General features: G+C 48.9%; 8 protein-coding genes across 8 annotated transcripts in view; 4 read left to right on the top strand and 4 right to left on the bottom strand.

Annotated features, from left to right (window-relative positions):
* Window positions 1-902: 902 nt before the first annotated feature.
* Window positions 903-3,847, top strand: LOC108023892 (sodium-coupled monocarboxylate transporter 2). Its single transcript, XM_017093578.3, has 8 exons — window positions 903-1,430; window positions 1,754-1,913; window positions 1,975-2,092; window positions 2,148-2,367; window positions 2,421-2,561; window positions 2,626-2,734; window positions 2,802-3,334; window positions 3,414-3,847. The coding sequence occupies exons 1-8, from the start codon at window positions 1,195-1,197 to the stop codon at window positions 3,763-3,765; spliced, it is 1,869 nt and encodes a 622-aa protein (XP_016949067.3). The 5' UTR covers window positions 903-1,194; the 3' UTR covers window positions 3,766-3,847.
* A 754-nt stretch (window positions 3,848-4,601) lies between these two features.
* On the top strand, window positions 4,602-7,644 carry LOC108023868 (sodium-coupled monocarboxylate transporter 2). Its single transcript, XM_017093547.3, has 7 exons — window positions 4,602-4,940; window positions 5,290-5,449; window positions 5,773-5,890; window positions 5,959-6,178; window positions 6,242-6,491; window positions 6,550-7,082; window positions 7,146-7,644. The coding sequence occupies exons 1-7, from the start codon at window positions 4,705-4,707 to the stop codon at window positions 7,489-7,491; spliced, it is 1,863 nt and encodes a 620-aa protein (XP_016949036.1). The 5' UTR covers window positions 4,602-4,704; the 3' UTR covers window positions 7,492-7,644.
* Window positions 7,645-7,778: 134 nt separating this feature from the next.
* Window positions 7,779-12,227, bottom strand: LOC108023869 (uncharacterized). The gene is made up of 4 exons (XM_017093548.3): window positions 11,789-12,227; window positions 9,979-10,281; window positions 8,918-9,920; window positions 7,779-8,860 (listed from the first exon to the last, which is right to left on the bottom strand). The coding sequence occupies exons 1-4, from the start codon at window positions 11,855-11,857 to the stop codon at window positions 8,793-8,795; spliced, it is 1,443 nt and encodes a 480-aa protein (XP_016949037.1). The 5' UTR covers window positions 11,858-12,227; the 3' UTR covers window positions 7,779-8,792.
* A 70-nt stretch (window positions 12,228-12,297) lies between these two features.
* On the top strand, window positions 12,298-13,415 carry LOC108023870 (deoxyhypusine hydroxylase). The gene has a single exon (XM_017093549.3). The coding sequence runs from the start codon at window positions 12,385-12,387 to the stop codon at window positions 13,291-13,293; it is 909 nt and encodes a 302-aa protein (XP_016949038.1). The 5' UTR covers window positions 12,298-12,384; the 3' UTR covers window positions 13,294-13,415.
* A 556-nt stretch (window positions 13,416-13,971) lies between these two features.
* Window positions 13,972-14,752, top strand: LOC108023872 (nucleoside diphosphate kinase). The gene is made up of 2 exons (XM_017093552.1): window positions 13,972-14,160; window positions 14,332-14,752. The coding sequence occupies exons 1-2, from the start codon at window positions 13,975-13,977 to the stop codon at window positions 14,662-14,664; spliced, it is 519 nt and encodes a 172-aa protein (XP_016949041.1). The 5' UTR covers window positions 13,972-13,974; the 3' UTR covers window positions 14,665-14,752.
* Window positions 14,753-14,756: 4 nt separating this feature from the next.
* On the bottom strand, window positions 14,757-15,650 carry LOC108023871 (programmed cell death protein 7). The gene is made up of 2 exons (XM_017093550.3): window positions 14,997-15,650; window positions 14,757-14,934 (listed from the first exon to the last, which is right to left on the bottom strand). Exons 1-2 carry the CDS (start codon window positions 15,611-15,613, stop codon window positions 14,814-14,816), a joined length of 738 nt encoding a protein of 245 aa, XP_016949039.1. The 5' UTR covers window positions 15,614-15,650; the 3' UTR covers window positions 14,757-14,813.
* Window positions 15,651-15,778: 128 nt separating this feature from the next.
* Window positions 15,779-16,509, bottom strand: LOC108023856 (tubulin-specific chaperone A). The gene is made up of 2 exons (XM_017093503.3): window positions 16,150-16,509; window positions 15,779-16,095 (listed from the first exon to the last, which is right to left on the bottom strand). Exons 1-2 carry the CDS (start codon window positions 16,356-16,358, stop codon window positions 15,972-15,974), a joined length of 333 nt encoding a protein of 110 aa, XP_016948992.1. The 5' UTR covers window positions 16,359-16,509; the 3' UTR covers window positions 15,779-15,971.
* Window positions 16,510-16,697: 188 nt separating this feature from the next.
* LOC108023873 (elongation factor 1-alpha 2) overlaps window positions 16,698-18,160 on the bottom strand; it is a 5,150-nt gene continuing 3,687 nt past the window's right edge. The window contains exon 5 of the mRNA XM_017093553.3: window positions 16,698-18,120. Coding sequence (XP_016949042.1) covers window positions 17,761-18,120 — 360 coding nt within the window. The 3' untranslated portion in view covers window positions 16,698-17,760. The remainder of the gene's footprint in view (window positions 18,121-18,160) is intronic.

Raw genomic sequence — 18,160 nt, 5'->3', positions numbered from 1 at the left:
ATTAAATTATGGACAGGCAAACACTGAAAATGGAAAGTTTCAGCAGAAGTGAGAAAAGTAAACAGATCTGTTCTTGGAAAACACCATGTGATGGATGTTTTGGCTTCTGTGCATGATCATAACATTCGCCCACAACATAAGTCACAGAAAATATCAGGGATAGGGTTGACCTGTAACTGGGGACAAGTCAGCGTGAATGATTCAAGCTTTTCAATTTTATCTAAGGCTTCCCCTTAAATAAAATACTTTAAGTCTATAAGTCCACTTGGATAAGGGGAGTAGCCGCAGGCTTAGCAAAAGCCACCTTTTATGGCATAATAAAATTTTAATTTTCGGCTTACTTCTGAAGAGAGTGAACGCATTACATCTGAATGGGAATTTTAGAGGGTTCACAGACCCAGACTAGTTATAGCTCATAAGCCTTTAACAAACACAAAAGGCGCTAGTAAATGATTAGCTTACAAAGTTTTACCCAAATAAAAGGAATTTGTATACTTACACTATGAAAAACAGATAATAATTATAAATAAACTTACTGTTTATTTAACAATAAACATATTGATGTTTTTGTAATACATATTTGTAGATATATATAATCCTAACACCGTACCCCTAAGTGTAACTTATGATACCCTTGTCTGTAATGAAGATCTCTCTCGGAGGTTTCGTGTACTCGGATACCATGCAAAAGCGAAACAGTAGTGAATAGAACTTTGTAAAGGTAACAACGTAAATTTCTTCAATATTAAAGGGTGCTTGAGGTACCGGCTTTTGAGGCTGGTTCCCGTTCCTTGCCTTATTTCAGTAAACATAATACACAAACAGTTCACACGGCAAGGCACACACTGTACAGGAAAGCGATGCTACCCGAGTACCAGGTTCAAGTTCTTCTCCAACTCTAGCAGTCGTATATTTCCACCTCCCCCGCCATCTGGGAAAGTGAAGATGGCCCCTGGGTCCAGGCGCAAAAGTACAATATAAGAGCGGCATGCCGGACAGATAAGTGGAGCACTAAGCTCCCGGATGATTTACGGGGCAACGTCAAGTTCAGATAAGGGGCGCCCCGGGCGGGAGCTATATTTAAGTACAATCCAGGCCAGGGCCCGCAAGTTTGCCACCAGCATCCGTGATATGTGAACCGGTTAGACCGGACAGCCCCGTTAGAGCTCGAGAGTCAGGATAACTACGGACAGGATGTCCTCCACCACCACCACCACCTCCGCCACTGTGGCCAGTGCCGTTTCGGGCGCTTCGCAGGATCTGCGCTTCGGGGTCACGGACTACGTCGTCTTTGTCATCATGCTGAGTGCCTCGGCAGGGATCGGAGTGTACTTTGGCTTCTTCTCAAAGAGCAAGAACACCACAGAAGAGTACCTGCGCGGCGGGAAGAAGATGCAGACCCTGCCCATAGCCATATCTCTGGTGGCCAGGTGAGAGTATGGCGGTGTCCGGCGGACCCAGCCGGATTCCTCCCGATTCCGTCACGATTTATCTTTCTTTATTGGCACCCGTAAAAGCGGATTGCGTCAATTTCCCCAAGTGTTATAAGTGCGCTCTGTCTTCCAAGAACTACTGCGAATTTCTTAAATCCTATGCCATAACGATTGTGCGAACGAGTGCAAACCCACACGGAACTGGGGGAATCTGTTTGGGCAGTAATCATAAATCCCATTGTACTGTGTACTAGAAGGGTATTTTGTGTCCAGAGAAAGGATCCTAACGAGGAATATGTTTTCTTAACCATCCTTTGCAGCCAGCTGTCCGGCATCGCCATTATGTCCATTCCCGCAGAAAGTTATACCTATGGATTTAACTACATATTCGTTGTCCTCGCCATGATTGTCGTGATACCCATTTTAATCTACATAATAGTGCCTGTCTTTTACGAAAATAATGTCTCCAACTGCTATGAGGTGAGCTTCCAATATCCATCTGCGATGTATCGAAATCTTATACCCTTCCCTTTGATCTTAGTATCTGGAGATGAGATTCAATAGGCGCACCCGGCAGCTGGTGACCGCCACCTTTGTGATGAACTCGTTCCTGATGCTACCCGTCTATATGTTCATTCCCTCTCTGGCTTTTGCCCAGGGTAAGCAGTCACTGTCCCTCGATTACCGTCCAAGCACTAACCTCTTACCCTTCAGTTACCGGCCTGAACATCCACTTGATCAACGTGATGGTCTCCTCGATTTGCATTTTCTACACGATGCTGGGGGGAATCAAGGCGGTGGTGTGGACCGACGTGGTTCAGGGTGGCATTATGCTCCTGTCAGTGGTCGCCGTGGGCGTTTTGGGCACAGTTCGATCCGGAGGCGTGTCCACAGTTATGGAACACGCCTCTGAAGGCGGGCGTTTCAACTTTGAGTGAGTCATTTCAATCTGATTTTGGAGGAGCACCTAACCCGTTAACTTCCTAGCTTTGGTCTGGACCCTCGTATCCGCATGTCCTTCTGGAGCGCCACCATGGGTGGAATCTTCATGTGGACAGGTCACATCGGCTTGAACCAGAGCTGTGTGCAGCGCATCGTCTCCCTGCCATCCTACTCCCATGCTAAAAAGTAATGTCTTATATAAATGTTGAAAACGCAGGACAAATTTGAATCCCTAAATCCTCCCATCCAGATCCCTGATCATTGCTGGACTGGGCTTCCTGATCATAAGCTTCTTCAACACTGTTTCGGGCATCATTATGTTTGCCCGCTACTACGGGTGCGATCCAATGCTGGCTGGAGTAAGTTGGTCCCTAAAACACTCCCACCCAATGGAAATGTCTAATGTACTGTGTTTTTCTTTCCCAGCTGGTCAGCAAGCCGGACAAAATGATGCCGTTCTTCGTGCAGGACATCATGGGTCACCTGGCGGGAATGCCTGGCGTGTTCATCTCCTGCGTGTTCAGTGCCGCCCTCAGCTCGCTCTCGGCCACGCTGAACTCGCTGGCCGGAGTGGTTTACTTCGACTACATAAAACCCCGCATCCGGCACACGGAGGCCCGCGCCAACTGGTCCATGAAGCTGATCGTGGTGGTGATGGGCGCCTACTGCATTCTGGGCGGCTTCATGGTGCAGAACTTCAACTCAATCCTGCAAACGGTGGTCACCATCACGGGCATCAACACGGGCGCCGTGGTGGGCGTCTTCCTCCTGGGAATGTTTGTGCCCCGCTGCAACGCCAAAACGGCCGTTACCAGCATTGTCTTCAGTGTGGTGGCTATGGTCTGGGTCATCGCCAACGGCCAGATGAACTTCAGGTCCGGACTGATCAAGTACGACGTGCTGCCCAATTCGCTGGATCAGTGTGAGGCCAGGGGCCTGCACATGATTGCGGATGTGATGTGAGTGAAAAACCATCAGTAGTTCACCCTCACCTTGCAATCGATAAAAAATTGTGTTGGTTCAATTCCTCCTTTTCAGAAACCAGACTGACTTCACTCCCGTCACGGCGAAGCCTCCTTCTGGCGATCCTGTGACCACTGCCTTCCACAGCGACCGAGACTTCTCCCTCTACGACATCTCGTTCTACTGGTACAAGGTGCTGGGTACCGCCCTGATCTTCCTCTGGGCAGTGCCCATGAGCTACATCTGGCGACCCGATGAGAACGAAAAGCAGAACCCCAAGTTGTACTCGCCCTTCGTGAGGAAGTTCCTCACTTTGCCGGAACCGGATCAGGAACTCGAGGAGGAGCCGCTGCGGGGAGCCAAAAACGGTGAGATCCCCCACGTCCGAGTAGACCCCGGCGAAAAGGAAACTGGTGTCGAACACTAATCAATGTTAGGTATTTTAGTTATTTAAAGACTGAAATATGGGCAAGACGATTAGTAACCTTAATAAAACAAAGTTAACGTAACACATGGTTTTTCTTAGATGCATTCAAGGAATTGCGTCAACGGCAAATACTGAATCAAGAAGAGAATACTCTTAAAACCAATTCTACCAGTAATTCCCACTGCGACAGATGTTTATTAAAATAAAGAAATGTGGGAGCTTACTATAAGAAGTTTAAGATATTTGCACAAGAAAGAAGATGAACATGCCAGTCAGTTTAAATAACAATGATAACAAGTTTTGAATCACTAGACGGCAGTACGCGTAGTGACGAAGGGCACCCTCGTGTGCCACTACATATAGCGGTAGAATCTTACGAAATCATTTGTAAAATGAAGTTTCATCTTCTACTACTAGGTTCAACAGCCCAGAGGGCGACTGAAGGTTGCCTACTTCAATTTTCTTATTATTTACCAGCTGCATGTTCACATGCAGACTCCTCCATTATCAAAGTCAGGGTAACGGCGAGCAGGGTTACGGGTTCTACCGGTGATAAGGGGATTCCGGCTGCCATATATTATAAGGTCCTTACGGTCCGCAGTTGCAAAAGAATGCGAGTGTCGACCTCCATGGGCCGATTAATTGGCATTTTTTGGGGGATACACGATCTCTGGGATTCCGGATACGACTGGTTAACTCGGCCTGTGCTCTGTAAGCCAGATAAGAGCCCCTGATTTACGATGGGCTCCGATTACGACGCACATAGACAGATATCGTGACGAGATAAGGGAGGCCAGCTAACTGGGGATGCTACTTAAGAAGGTTGTCCACGATCCGACACCACAAGTGCGCTGGCAGCATCCAGACCTTAAGCTCGTAAGGTTCTTCCGGTTCGGCTTTCCTGGTTTCGCGATCCCAACGATATAAGACACCTGGAGGATGACTAGCACTGCTAGCGACCTGGCCAGCACAGTGGCCTCTGCCACCTCGGCTGCCATGGAGGATCTCCGCTTCAGCCTCACGGACTACATTGTGTTCTCCCTGATGCTGAGTGCATCGGCCGGAATCGGAGTCTACTTCGGGTTCTTCTCGAAGGCCAAGAACACCACCGAGGAGTACCTCCAGGGCGGCAAGAAGATGCCCACCCTGCCCGTGGCCATCTCCCTTGTCTCGAGGTGAGTGTTCCGCACGCTTTTTTCCATAAATTTCCATGTCGTCACGACGTAACGCCAGTAAAGATACACCAGACACATCACGGGTCCATAAAGATAGTATCGTCGTACCGTGCCTCCTTCCTCTTAATCCGTCTATTCTATTCTCGTATGTCTATCCATCTATCTTACCCAAGTGCGCATGCCAGTTAATGCCCCCCATAAACTGGGCTTAGATGAATTGCAATTTTTCCGCGAACCTGGTGAAATTAATTAAATCAGGTTCGAGCCCCTTTTTTCACGGAAATCGTTTGTTAGTTGGCCTTCAGATCAATTTTTAGCTAGGTTTTAACCAGTCTTTCTATCCTTTCAGTCAGCTTTCCGGAGTGGCCATGATGTCCGTTCCGGCGGAGACCTACTCCTTTGGGTTCAACATGATATTTATGGTCTGGGCCATGGTCCTGGCGGTTCCTGTTCTTGTATACATCATTGTGCCCGTCTTCTACGATAACAACGTCTCCAACTGCTACGAGGTGGGTGAAAATATTCCTAATGAGTCAGCTTTTTCAAGTAAACTGATTAACAGATAACAATTTTCCTAAAATTAACTTATAAAAAGATTCCCAGTAAAACAAGATTTAAAAATATATTAAATAAGGTCCTTCAAGTGCATAAATGTATAGGATGCTCTTTGTAACCAACGAAATTTTGTTCCTACAAATTGTTTCATAAATGATTAAGATGATGAACCAAAATTCTTTAAGGTTATGTCAATAAGGGTTAAGCAATCGTAATATATAGCTTCTGGTTATGAGACTTTCTTGTAATAAAATTCTTGTTTGATCCTATCTTACAGTACCTGGAGATGCGTTTCAGCAAGCGCACCCGCCAACTGGTGACCATGACGTTCATCCTCAACCAGTTCCTGATGCTTCCCGTCTACATGTTTGTGCCCTCGCTAGCCTTCTCCCAAGGTATAATGGAAATAGATTTTAATCGCAGGCGCGACAGTGGTTGAATTAAAATTCATTTTCATTTGCAGTCACCGGCTACAACATCCACCTGATCAACACGGTGGTCTCGTCCATCTGCGTCTTCTACACGATGCTCGGCGGGATTAAGGCTGTGGTCTGGACAGATGTGGTGCAGGGAGGCGTTATGTTGGTCTCGGTTATTCTGGTGGCCATTTTGGGAACCTCGAATACAGGTGGTTTGTCTAAAGTTCTGGAGAATGCTTCCGAGGGTGGTCGCTTTGACTTCAAGTAAGTTTTTCCGGAATAAATAACTTATGTGGTTTATTCATGGATTAACTTGTTGTATTTTAGTTTCGGTATAGATCCCCGCCTGCGGATCACCTTCTTCAGTGGAATGGCCAGCGGTCTGCTGATGTGGACGGGTAAGCTTGGCCTAGACCAGAGCTGCGTGCAGAGGATTGTGTCCATGCCCTCTTATGGCCACGCCAAGAAGTGCCTCGTTATGGCTGGCTTTGGCTTCGTGCTCATCATGTCCTTCACCTGCTTCGCCGGAATCATCATGTTCGCCTACTACTACGGATGCGACCCCATTCAGGCTGGGGTGAGATACTTGTTTTTCGACTTAGAAAGAACCCTTATTGAATATCCTTCCTCCCTAGCTGGTCAGCAAACCAGACAAGCTGATGCCGTTCTTCATTCAGGACATTATGGGTCATCTGATGGGCATGCCCGGCGTCTTCATCTCCTGCGTGTTCAGTGCCTCGCTGAGTTCTCTTTCCGCCAGTCTGAACTCCTTCGCGGGTGTGGTTTACTTCGACTACATCAAGCCGAGGATCCATCACACTGAGGCCAAGGCCAACGCGACCATGAAGCTGGTCATCGTGGTCATGGGAGCCTACTGCATCCTGGGCGGCTTCGTCGTGCAGAACTTCAACTCCATCATCCAGACGATGTGGACGATCACCGGCATTAACATGGGCGCTGTCGTGGGAGTGTTCTGCCTGGGCATGTTCGTGCCCCGCTGCAATGCCAAGGTGGCCGTTAGTGGCATCGCCTTCAGTGTCCTGGCCATGCTGTGGATCATTATCAACGGCCAGATGAACTTCAAGGCTGGCCTGATCAGGTACGACACCCTGCCCAATGGTCTGGACAAGTGCAACGCTGAGAACTTCCAGGTCATCTTCAATGCCATGTAAGTAAAGAGCATGCTAAGTAAATATATTTAAAACTTTTTTAATGGAATCATCTTCAACAGAAGCAACAAAACCGAGTTCGCCACCACTCCGATTCCCTCTCTGGAAGCCCCCAAGCAGGTGACCACCGCCTTCGACAGCGATCGCGACTTCTCGATCTACGACATGTCTTTCTACTGGTACAAGGTGTTGGGTGCCATCCTGGTCTTCGCATGGGCCATTCCCATGAGCTATGTTTGGCCCCTGGACAAGGACGAGAAGCAGAACCCCAAGCTATACTCGCCCTTCGTTCGGAACTTGTTGAACCAGCCAGGGCCGGTCTTGGAGCTGGAGGAGCTGCCTCTGAAGACGCCACTGTCCGACGAGCAAATCAAGGAGAAAGAAAGCGGAATCGCATCAGAGGCCTAATATCGCATCATTGCATCTGTACATTTGCATTAGAATTAGCAAGTAACAATAAGGTACCGACTAGGAAACCAAGTTTCCGATTAAAATAAAAAATTATTGCTAAAATTATAAAATCAAAATGTACTTTTCTTTTAAAAACATCGAATCACCCCGATTAAAGCAGTGTCGCGAAATGTATATAAGTAAACCGCGAACATTCGTTGAAAAATAATAAAAAATTGATTCATATTTTCAATGATTTCTCAGCAATCTGCCTTTAAAGACTGCTCAAGAGGCCGTCAAACAAGTTTAGTTTCTCTTGTATTTTTTAAGATTTATTTACAAAAGAATATTCAAATGAAGAATGCCTTATACAGAAGATAAGCTACATACAAAAACGGTCTGACTGATCATTTCAGTTGCAACGGCTTCCAAAACTATTTTACGCTTTTGCTTTGTTTATATATTATATATCATTAATATTATTAGAATTTGTCTCTTTTTTCATTGAAAAAGTTACTTTTACTCTAGCATGTATTTACGAATTCAGTTAGGAGTGATCGCCTGGAGGGGATCGTTACCTAGCACAACAGTTTCCAATGAGCTCATCCGCGGTCACCGACTGCAAATCGGATCCCTAAAAAACGTAGACTAAATGCTTCAAACAAAACGGGCTTGAAGTGCGAATAGAAATCATCAAAAAGGCAAAAGTTATGCATAGACGTATCTTAAAGCCGCAAAGCATTCGGTTTGCGTTACAACGGTTAAAATCTTCCTGCGTTTGTTACTTAAATTTTGAGTGTTGTCCAATTGGTTTTATAATTAAGGATATTATGCCTTACAAATTAAAAACATCTATTTTACATACATTTCCGTCAATGTATAATTTGTTTGATTCCAATTTGATTAATTATCCACATACATATTATATTAAGATGCATTTAACCATCTGTCTGTGTATTCTGGGGAAGTGGGTGGGAGGGTTAGGGGTACTGGAACTACTGCCTACTTGTTTTACTTGTCTGTCTAGCCGACGCACACAGTGCAACATAGGAAGTCCAGCATCGATTGCAGCCTATGGCGTCCCTCGCGTCAACCAAATACTGGAAGACACGAACTATCATCAAAGTGAAGGTATTTCTGAGTACGAAATCAAATGGTCAGTTAAAAAAAGAAAATCGTAGCATGTGTTTGGGAAACTCTTAAATGTTTGCATGTAGTTGGCGACATCTTGACCAACTCGGCGGGCGAGCTGAAGATGCATTTTGTACAAATTCGCAACGCAATGTAGTTCTTGATTGTCCATCGGCGGTGGGATCGGTCTAGTTACAGACCTTTGGCGCTGCATTCTCGCCCACTTCGGCGGAACTGTTGACGATCTTAGGCTCACCTGCAAAAGTGAAGACTTGCTTACTGTTGCTTATAAACAATAACTTAATCAACTCACCATTAACATTGATATCGGTCTTCTTGACCTCGCTTATCACCTGTGGCTCCTTGGCAGGACTCTCTGCCGCCTTCGCTAATGTGGCATCGACTTCCACGGGCTTGCTGACATCATTGGTGGCGGGGGTGGTGGTGACCTCGGCGGCAACGGGCGCGGCACTCTCATCTGTAGTGCTCTCCGCCTCCTTGGGCTCCGCAGAACTCACGATCTGCTCGCTCTCTTCGCTGCTGTCGGCTTTTTTGGGCTCTTCTGTGGACTCGGCGGTGCTTTCAGCCTCCTTGGGCTCGGCAGCGGGCACTTCTGGAACCGTTTCCTTCACTTCTGTGGCCACTTCCTCGGCATCATTGCTGGATTCTGTTGCCTCTGTGGCAGCTTCCGGTTCTGGAGCAGCGGCAGCCTCCTCGGTGGCAGGTGTTTTTACTTGAGCAGTGTCCGAACTGCTCTTCGAACTGGCATCAACTTCCATGGGCTCTGGAGTGGATTCCTTGGCCGGTTCAGCTTGCGCCTTTGGCTCCTCCACAACGACTGCTGCAGGTTCTACAGATTTCTCTTCCGCCTTTTTCTCTTCAACTTGTCCAGGTTCTTTTTCTGCTGATGGTGTGCTCTCGACGACCGACTCATTTTCGTCAACATCCATGGCGGAAGCAGGCTCTTCGGGGGCAGCGGGAGTTTCTGTGGCGGCTCCGTTCTCGGAGGTCTCTTCGCTCGGCTTGGGTGACTCCTCGACTTTTGGCACCTCCTCGACTTTTGGCGCCTCCTCGGTTGGCTTCTCTGGCTCTTCTGTGCTTGGTTTGACTTCGTCGACATGGTTCTGCTTCTCGTCCGCCACTGCAGGCACCTCCACCGCAGCGTCTGGCTGGTCCTCGGTCTCGACTGCCTTGGCGTCTTTCTCCTTTGGCTCAATGACTTCTTCCTTCGCATCCACCGCCGCCTTCTCGGCATCTTCTACTTCAGCCGCCTTCTCCTCCTTCTTGGTCTCCTTCTTCTCTTTCTTGGCAGCAGCCTGAAAAAGAGTTTCTTCGTTAGTTTTCAATCGAGTAATGGCCTGGCAGTTTGTTTACCTTTCCCTTGGCCGGTGTCTGCACCTTTTCCGGCTCTTGCTCGGGCTCATCACCGCCCACGTCCAGCTTGCGTGCTCCGCGTCCCTTTCCTGCGCTGGCCTTGGTGGCCGAGGCGGGGGATGTGCGCGCCTTTTTGCTTGGCGGAGGCGTCACCGTCTCGGCGGCCCGGGTCGGCGTCCCCCGAGTGCTGGACCGTGTTCTCCGCCCTCCCGCCAGTTCCAGGCTGCCGCCCATCGTGCGCACCAGCTCCTCGCTTTCCTGCTGCGCCCGCTCAATGAACGAACGGCGTTTGGGAGTGCGTTTCTGTAATGGAGGCGAGATCAATGAGTACACATGTTAATATAATTTTCAGATAATACAATCAAATAAGTAGTTAGTTTCGGTTGTTCTCGATATTAATATTCGTGTGTTTAAGTATTTAAAAGATACGGAGTATGAGCAATCCAAAAGATCGCCTCTCTTCTCTCTCTTTCCTTTTTCCCTTGGAAGGATTGGATTGTTGAGTGCTCTTGTTTACCGTTATCCTAGCTCAAAAGCTCTCTCACTGATTTCCCGCCAAATTTGCATGTCCTCTCCCAGTTTCAGTTTCGCGAGCGCAAGCGACCCACGCATGCAGATTCCAAATTGGAAATAGCTTAAAATCGGCTAATTACGGGTTCAGAAAATGTTTAAAATATAGTACAGGTGAATAAGCAAGTGTTCGTTGTTTGTTTAATTAATTCGGCTCCATATTTTGCCCTCAAAAGTTTATTTGCGGTGGATATCACAATGTGTTGCTCCTTGGAAGAAGCAAGTGGAAGACAAATTTCTTATGATTGTTTGTGTGTGTGTGTCTGTGTGTGTGTGTGTAAAAAGCTGGTCTAATTCCGTTTGTTTTTTTTCTAGTGTTTTCTATTTTTTTTTTTTGTGATATTGGATTTGCATGAATGAATGTTCCAGAAAATTAAACGACACGAGTCAAAGGTAAGCGTAATTATGTTAGTAAATAAAATATTGTTTCAAAATTATAAAAGTAGGAGAAATAGGATGGCAAAATATGTAAGTTTCAGAGTTTCTTTTCTAAAGCGCGCACTGTACTATTAGGCGCCCCCGCCAGTTCTTGTTTACAGCTGAATTCACATCGCAGCCCCAAGTGAGCCCCCTGTCAATTGCTGTCGATCGGAGAGTCGACGCCTGAAGCTGCAACTATTAGTATAGTCGCCGCTGGCCGCTAAACAGTGGAACCGAATCTAGAGCGCAGCGTATTGCATACATGCGAACGCACTGGAACAGAAACAAACACAGGCGCAGGCCGCGAGCGGATGCAAGTGTTCGAGCCGCTGTGTGTGACAAAGTACAGCAAACAACAAAAAGTCGAAAAGGGAACCAGCAAAAATAAAAACAAACGAGACGCGGCGGCAGCGGCAAACGTGAGCTCAAAAGAGAAACGGCGATTGCCTGCCTGCCGCTCTCGTCGTCATCTCATCTCTCCCGCTTCTTCTTCCTCTTCGGCGAGTAGCTGCGTATACACACACGCACACATGTGCCGCGGGGAGGGGGGAGTTGGAAAGTGGGAAGGAAAGGCGAAAAGCGCGCGCACACGAGGGTAGAGGTTGAAAAAAGAAACGTAAATAGAAATCGGACGCACAGAGGGAAATTGTGAAAATGCACAATATCCGTGTGCCCGTATACACACACGCTTATTTTGGAAAAGTACCGCAGATAATTCTTTGGGCAAAGCGAAGCCCCCGTTTGTGTGCGTTATCGCCGCGCTATGTTAATTGTCGCTAAGTGCGGATGTGTCTGTGCGGCTGCGACTGCGGCTACTTACGGGAGTCTTCTTCTCGTCCTCCTCTATCTCCACCGCCTCCGGCTTCTGGGCCACATTTGCCTCCGACATTGTTCAGTAGCTGGGCGGTATTTCCAGGTATTTCGCAATTCCTATATCTTTGGCTCCAACTTCGAACGCTGGCGAGCTACTCCACCTTCACTCACGGGCGCGCACACAACTACAGGTTGGGCAACTCAGATCGACACACACGCCACGCTTCCTCGCACACCGTGAACGCGCAACTTTTGGAAATGCCGTTTCTCGAGCTCTTGCCACGACTGGGAGCCTCTTTTCGTTCACTGACGCTGCGCGGAGATCTCAGACAGTATTTGCGCCAGTTTTTCCAACCAAACACTCGCTTTTTCGCCTCTTACTGCGTTTTTTGTAACGCGCTTGCACGGAGTAAACGTAACTAAACTGCTTCTCGCCAGGGCTGCAAAACTTCTGGCGGCGATAGCAAGCAATCGATGAGAGTACTTATCGAATATCTATGGCTTATTACCGTGTGGTGTTATTGCCCTTTTGTGGACGGTCACACTGCAAAGCTACACGCGGCTCTTCTGTTGTTTTTATTTATAAATCCACACCTCGTCAAAATGGTCTCCCAGCAGCAGATCGAGGCCATCGGCGGCGTCCTGAACAACAAGGATCGCCCGCTGAAGGAGCGGTTCCGGGCCCTGTTCACGCTGAAGAACATCGGCGGCGGAACGGCCATCGAGGCGATCAGCAAAGCCTTCGACGACGATTCAGCGCTGCTGAAGCACGAACTGGCCTACTGTTTGGGCCAGATGCAGGACGCCAAGGCCCTGGACATCCTCACCAAGGTGCTGCGCGACACCGCCCAGGAGCCGATGGTGCGCCACGAGGCGGCGGAGGCCATGGGTGCCATCGGCCACCCCGACGTGCTGCCCATTCTGGAGGAGTACAAGCGGGACCCGGTGGTGGAGGTGGCCGAGACCTGCGCCATTGCCCTGGACCGCGTCCGCTGGCTGCAGAGCGGCCAGAAGGTGGACGACAACAACCCCTACGCCAGCGTGGACCCCTCGCCCCCAACGGCGGGCGAGAAGAGCGTCGCCGAGCTGAAGAGCATCTATCTGGATGCCCAGCAGAGCCTGTTCGATCGCTACAGGGCCATGTTCAGCCTGCGCAATCTGCGCACCGAGGAGAGCGTGCTGGCCATCGCCGAGGGACTGAAGGACTCATCCGCCCTCTTCCGGCACGAGGTGGCCTTCGTCCTGGGGCAACTGCAGGAGCCCTGCAGCATCCCCTTCCTGCAGGAGAACCTGGAGGACCGCCTCGAAAACGAGATGGTGCGCCATGAGTGCGCCGAGGCCCTGGGCGCCATCGCCACGGAGGACTGCATTCAGATCCTGAACCGCTATGCCGAGGACGACAAGCGCGTGGTCAAGGAAAGCTGTGTCATCGCCTTGGACATGTGCGAGTACGAGAACAGCCCGGAGTTCCAGTACGCCGATGGCCTGACCAAACTGGACGGGACCAAGTGATTCACGCCGCCCATGTGCATCTACCCACTGTATATATTATTTGTAAACATGTATTGTTTTATCACGCACTGTGATTACACGGACCTAATCTTGTCGAGATACAAAAAGCAATCGAAACCTGACTTGGGAGAGGTTTCGCTAGCCAGCCAGCGGGATGAATCAGCTACTGCAGGTTACGAGGGAAAAACCTAGGGCTTGTGCTGGAGAACCGTCTACTAATGATCTTTAACGGATTTTTAGATTCAAAGAGTAACTGCTGCTCTTGAATCAAACTCAGTAAATGGTATGTGTCGGCTGTGTTTTAATGGCTACCTTTGTTTAATTTTTCAAATGGTTACAATCTGGAAGTCTTCCAATAGCCGGGAAGTGCGATCCTAGAAAATCTGTAAGTTCAAACTATAAAGCGACGTGGCAACGCTCTGAGTAGGATATACTATGTACGATAAAAGTTCCAAAAACCTTGGTCAGTTTCAAACAAATCTTAATTTTCCAATGGAAAGTTAGCCGGCAATTAAAGGGGGATTTCTTCGCCCAGTATCCGCAAGTCTTACCCACCCGAAAAATCCCCTAAATCCGTGAAAAACTCACAAAAGCGGCGCCCTAGTGTGACCACTTGGCGATACCCCTTAAATTCACCTGCCCGGCTCGTTGTATTCAAGATTTTTCTGCACCGGCGAACACATGAAGCTACTGATGCTCGGCACGATTTTGGCATTCTTTTCCGTAATCTCGGCGACAATGGCGGCTAACAAGGAGAGGACTTTCATCATGGTCAAGCCTGACGGCGTCCAGCGTGGACTCGTCGGCAAGATCATCGAGCGCTTCGAGCAGAAGGGCTTCAAGCTGGTCGCCCTGAAGTTCACCTGGGTAAGGGATAATTAAATTAGGGGGAAATCAATATGCTCGGGTGGCCCCACGCGGGGTTATCGGCGGACCTAACCTCAAAGGCTGGGTGCAGGCGTCATCAGCGCATGACATGTGTTTTAGAGGTCAGAACTGCAATTAACTGATAACGAACCCCTTCTGTGACCGCCGCAGGCCTCCAAGGAGCTGCTGGAGAAGCACTACGCCGACCTGTCCGCCCGCCCCTTCTTCCCCGGACTCGTCAACTACATGAACTCCGGCCCCGTGGTGCCCATGGTGTGGGAGGGTCTGAATGTGGTCAAGACCGGTCGCCAGATGCTCGGCGCCACCAACCCCGCCGACTCCCTGCCCGGCACCATCCGCGGTGACTTCTGCATCCAGGTCGGACGCAACATCATCCACGGCTCCGACGCCGTCGAGTCCGCCGAGAAGGAGATCGCCCTCTGGTTCAACGAGAAGGAGCTGGTCACCTGGACCCCGGCCGCCAAGGACTGGATCTACGAATAGGCGCCTGTCTCGGTTGCTTGCCCTCATCTAAGCTGAATGCAGAGAGATTCTTCTGAAGAAATAAAATTCCACAATAATTAGTAGACAAGCTGTGTGTTGTAGTTAATGTATTTGTGGAGGCTTATATAATGAATGTATAAGTAAAGCAGTTACTGATTGTCGGTTCTGTAGGCTGCCCACTGAGCGGAGGGTTTCAGTGGCGGTAGCACCCATCCTCGGGGTATATAGGAGCCCCTGCAAGCAAAGCTTATGTAAGAATCCCAAGTGGAGCTGGAGGAAAAGAGACTTGATTAAGAAAAGTGTCCTGAGACATAGTGCGTTAGTGGTTCTACCGAATCTCCAGGAATTTTCCCTTGCTCCCCCTAATCAAAGGTGAGGGCTTGCCAAAGAGGACCGCCTCCCATTGGGATTCAATGGAGGCAGCCTTCTTGGACTCCTTGACCTGGTCGTCTTTGTTCTCCTCTTGGACCCTCCGCCACACTCGGCGCATTTGGGTGAGTTTGTGGTTCAGGGCGGCCTTGTCTCCTCCCCGAGATTCGCACAGCTTCTCGAGCAGATCAAGGGTTTCCAAAATGGAGGCGGCATCGCGTCGTTTGCGCAGGGATATGTGCTCCGCCTGCTTTTCCTGGGGAATGCGTGGGGGCTCTATGGTATACTTCTTCTCTCGAATCTCGCATTTGATGGCTTTCTTTTTGAATCGTTTCTTCTTCTCTTTATCTAAGCGTCGCCGGCGTTTTCTTTGTTTTTGTATGTCGGCTACTCTTTCGGCCGGCACTTTTTCAAGTTCATCCAGCAGGGTGCTCGTTCTCCGCTGCAGTTCCTCCGCCTGCTGCCCGTCAAAATCTTGGCCAGCCTCACAGCTCAGTTGCTCCAGCTGCTCCAAATTCGCTAGGACATGCTGAATACTGGCTTTAATTTCGCTCAATTTAATATTTTGTTTATTATCCATTTCAAATATATCGAAAAACGATCGGTCGCCGTTATCGATTGGCCTCTGTGGGGTAGTTTATAGTTTATTTAAATTGTTTGTTTATAAGAAAAGCCGCCCAGCGTGGTCATCAATTGCTAGGAACACAATTTAAAAGCATTTGTTAAGAACAAGGCACCAGCCAACTGCGCTATTAGAAAAAATATAATTTATTTTGTTACAGCTCAAAACAATATAAAAGGGTATTAAGTTGCTTAATACGTAGGGTTTCGGGCCGCTCTGCAGCTCGGAATTGATGATGATGGACCTGGGATGGAATGACGGAATAAGCAGTAATGCTGATAAAAGGGGTAAATGCAGTGTGGGGAATGGGCTGATCCTAGATTTCCAGTTCAGCTTTGGCTGCCTGGACGATCTCGGCGGCCTTGGAGTACTCCTCCGTCTCCTTGAGGTCCTGCTCATCGGCGAGGTACTTCTCCAGAATCTCGAGCTCCTTCTGCAGCCTGCGAAGAACACGCTGTAGTAACCGCTGAAGCAAGGGGTTTTTGAGCACCTACCTCCTCTTCGAGTCGGGCACCATCATGACGCACTCCTGGATGACCTCCTCCTGCTTTCGCAGGACATGGTCGTCGGCTCCCTCGCCCTTGAACTTCTCCAGCCTGGTCTGCTCGGTCCGCACCTCCTTGGCGTAGCAGAACTTCTCCCTGGTCAGCCGCCTGACCACTCCGGACTTGATCACCAGCTGGCGGAGGCGTGGGTCTGTCATTTCTGGATGGACTCCGCTGCGTTCGACTGTGGACTGGAGTTGGTGGAGCTCGATGGGTGGTTCTGGCTCTGAGTCACAGTTATATCGACTGATTTTCGAACAGCCGGCTGGGATTCTGTAAAGCTAGAGGTGCTTTGCTTTGTTGTATTTCTTACAGTGAGTCAGAGCCAGGGTTGTCGCCTCTTCGGTGGAACCACTGACTCCGGAACCACTTGAAACCGTTGGAGTTCGAATTTCTTTTTAAAAATGTTTTCCCAGAATTTTGAACTTTTTATTTTTATTAAAGACTTGTCTCAACCAAAGTGGTACAAATTTCCAAATAAATGATATTCAAAGCCATTATTCTGTGGTATTTACGGTTAAGCTTCCTTTATTTTGCTCATCATTTAAAAGATCTTGTATCAAGCAACATGTTCTGTATCCAAGAGCTGTTCTGGTGTCGGCTACAATTGTTTTCGGTTTGTATAAATTCAGAGAGTGAGAGTAACGTGTATATCTGCTGGTTATGGGCAATGCAATGACCTGTGGCTAACGTATGTAAGTGTAGTATGCAAATGCAAATGAGGCTCGATTAAACATTTAGAATGTTTTCAAAAACCGCATGATTATGTTTGTGTTGATTTCTTTTGTTTTTTGTAATACTTCTTAAGCATTTGTCTTTTGGTTTCAAGAGAAATTTTGAATTCATTGCGAATGTAGTCTTCATTTTTGGGGACTCAGGGGCGTAGGCGTGGTTTAAAACTAAATTCGGAAATTACGCTGTATAATAGATTTTAAATCGAATGCCTCCGACTTGACTTATCAAAAGTATAAAAAGTGTTTAAAATCCATTCGAAACAGGTGGATGATGCACGACCGGATGTGTGGTGGCTGCTAATCAAATGTAAGGTTAGTTGTAGATGAGTATATGTCGAGGGGCAGGCTACAGCAGTGCTCGGGATCCGAGTCCGGGGGACCCTGTCCACTCCGCCGAGTGGCGAGTGGGTGGTTTCCTGCGGAAGGACTTGCGGTGGCGATACAAGTTCAGACAGCTGCAGTAGACCACCAGGGCGAAGGCCACTAGAACCGACCCGGCGGGCTGGAAGGCCTCCTCCTCCTTCTGGGCGTCCTCGACCCAGCTGCTGCTCCTGCTCCTCTCCTCGCTAATCGTACGTGTGGTTATCATATAGGGTAGTATCTGATCGATCTCATATAATATCTGTATCTGCCCCGGCCTGCAGCTGGTTTTGGTAGTACTTGGTGGCTTGGTTGCCACGGAGCTGGGGTTTGCTTTTGATCGTCGAGTGGATATTATAATTTGGACATGTGTGTTGTGTGGTGTTGTTGTTGCTGTTGCTCTAGCCGTCTGCTGTTGTTGTTCTTGTTGTTGGGTTCGAGTGATGTAGTTCTGCTGGCACCCTAGTTATTTCTTCTTCTGTGCCTTCTCAGCGGCTTTTGTCACCTTGCCCGAGGTCGTCTCTTTAAAGTTGACCGACTTGATGACGCCCACGGCCACGGTCTGCCGCATGTCGCGCACAGCGAACCGTCCCAGCGGGGGGAACTCCTGGAAGCTCTCGACGCACAGCGGCTTGCTGGGCACCAGCACGATGATGGCCGCGTCCCCGGACTTGATGGCCTTCGGCTCCGTCTCGGTGGTCTTGCCCGTACGGCGGTCGCACTTCTCCTTGATCTCGGAGAACTTGCAGGCTATGTGGGCCGTGTGGCAATCCAGGACGGGAGTGTAGCCGTTGGCTATCTGGCCCGGATGGTTCAGCACAATGACCTGTGAGGGAGGGTAGGACCAAGGAGAGGTGAGTCAACCT

Source organism: Drosophila biarmipes, chromosome 3R (assembly GCF_025231255.1).
Source record: "Drosophila biarmipes strain raj3 chromosome 3R, RU_DBia_V1.1, whole genome shotgun sequence".
Taxonomy (NCBI): domain Eukaryota; kingdom Metazoa; phylum Arthropoda; class Insecta; order Diptera; family Drosophilidae; genus Drosophila; species Drosophila biarmipes.
The sequence above is the reverse complement of the archived record's forward strand: the minus strand, read 5'-3'. Positions and strand labels throughout refer to the sequence as shown.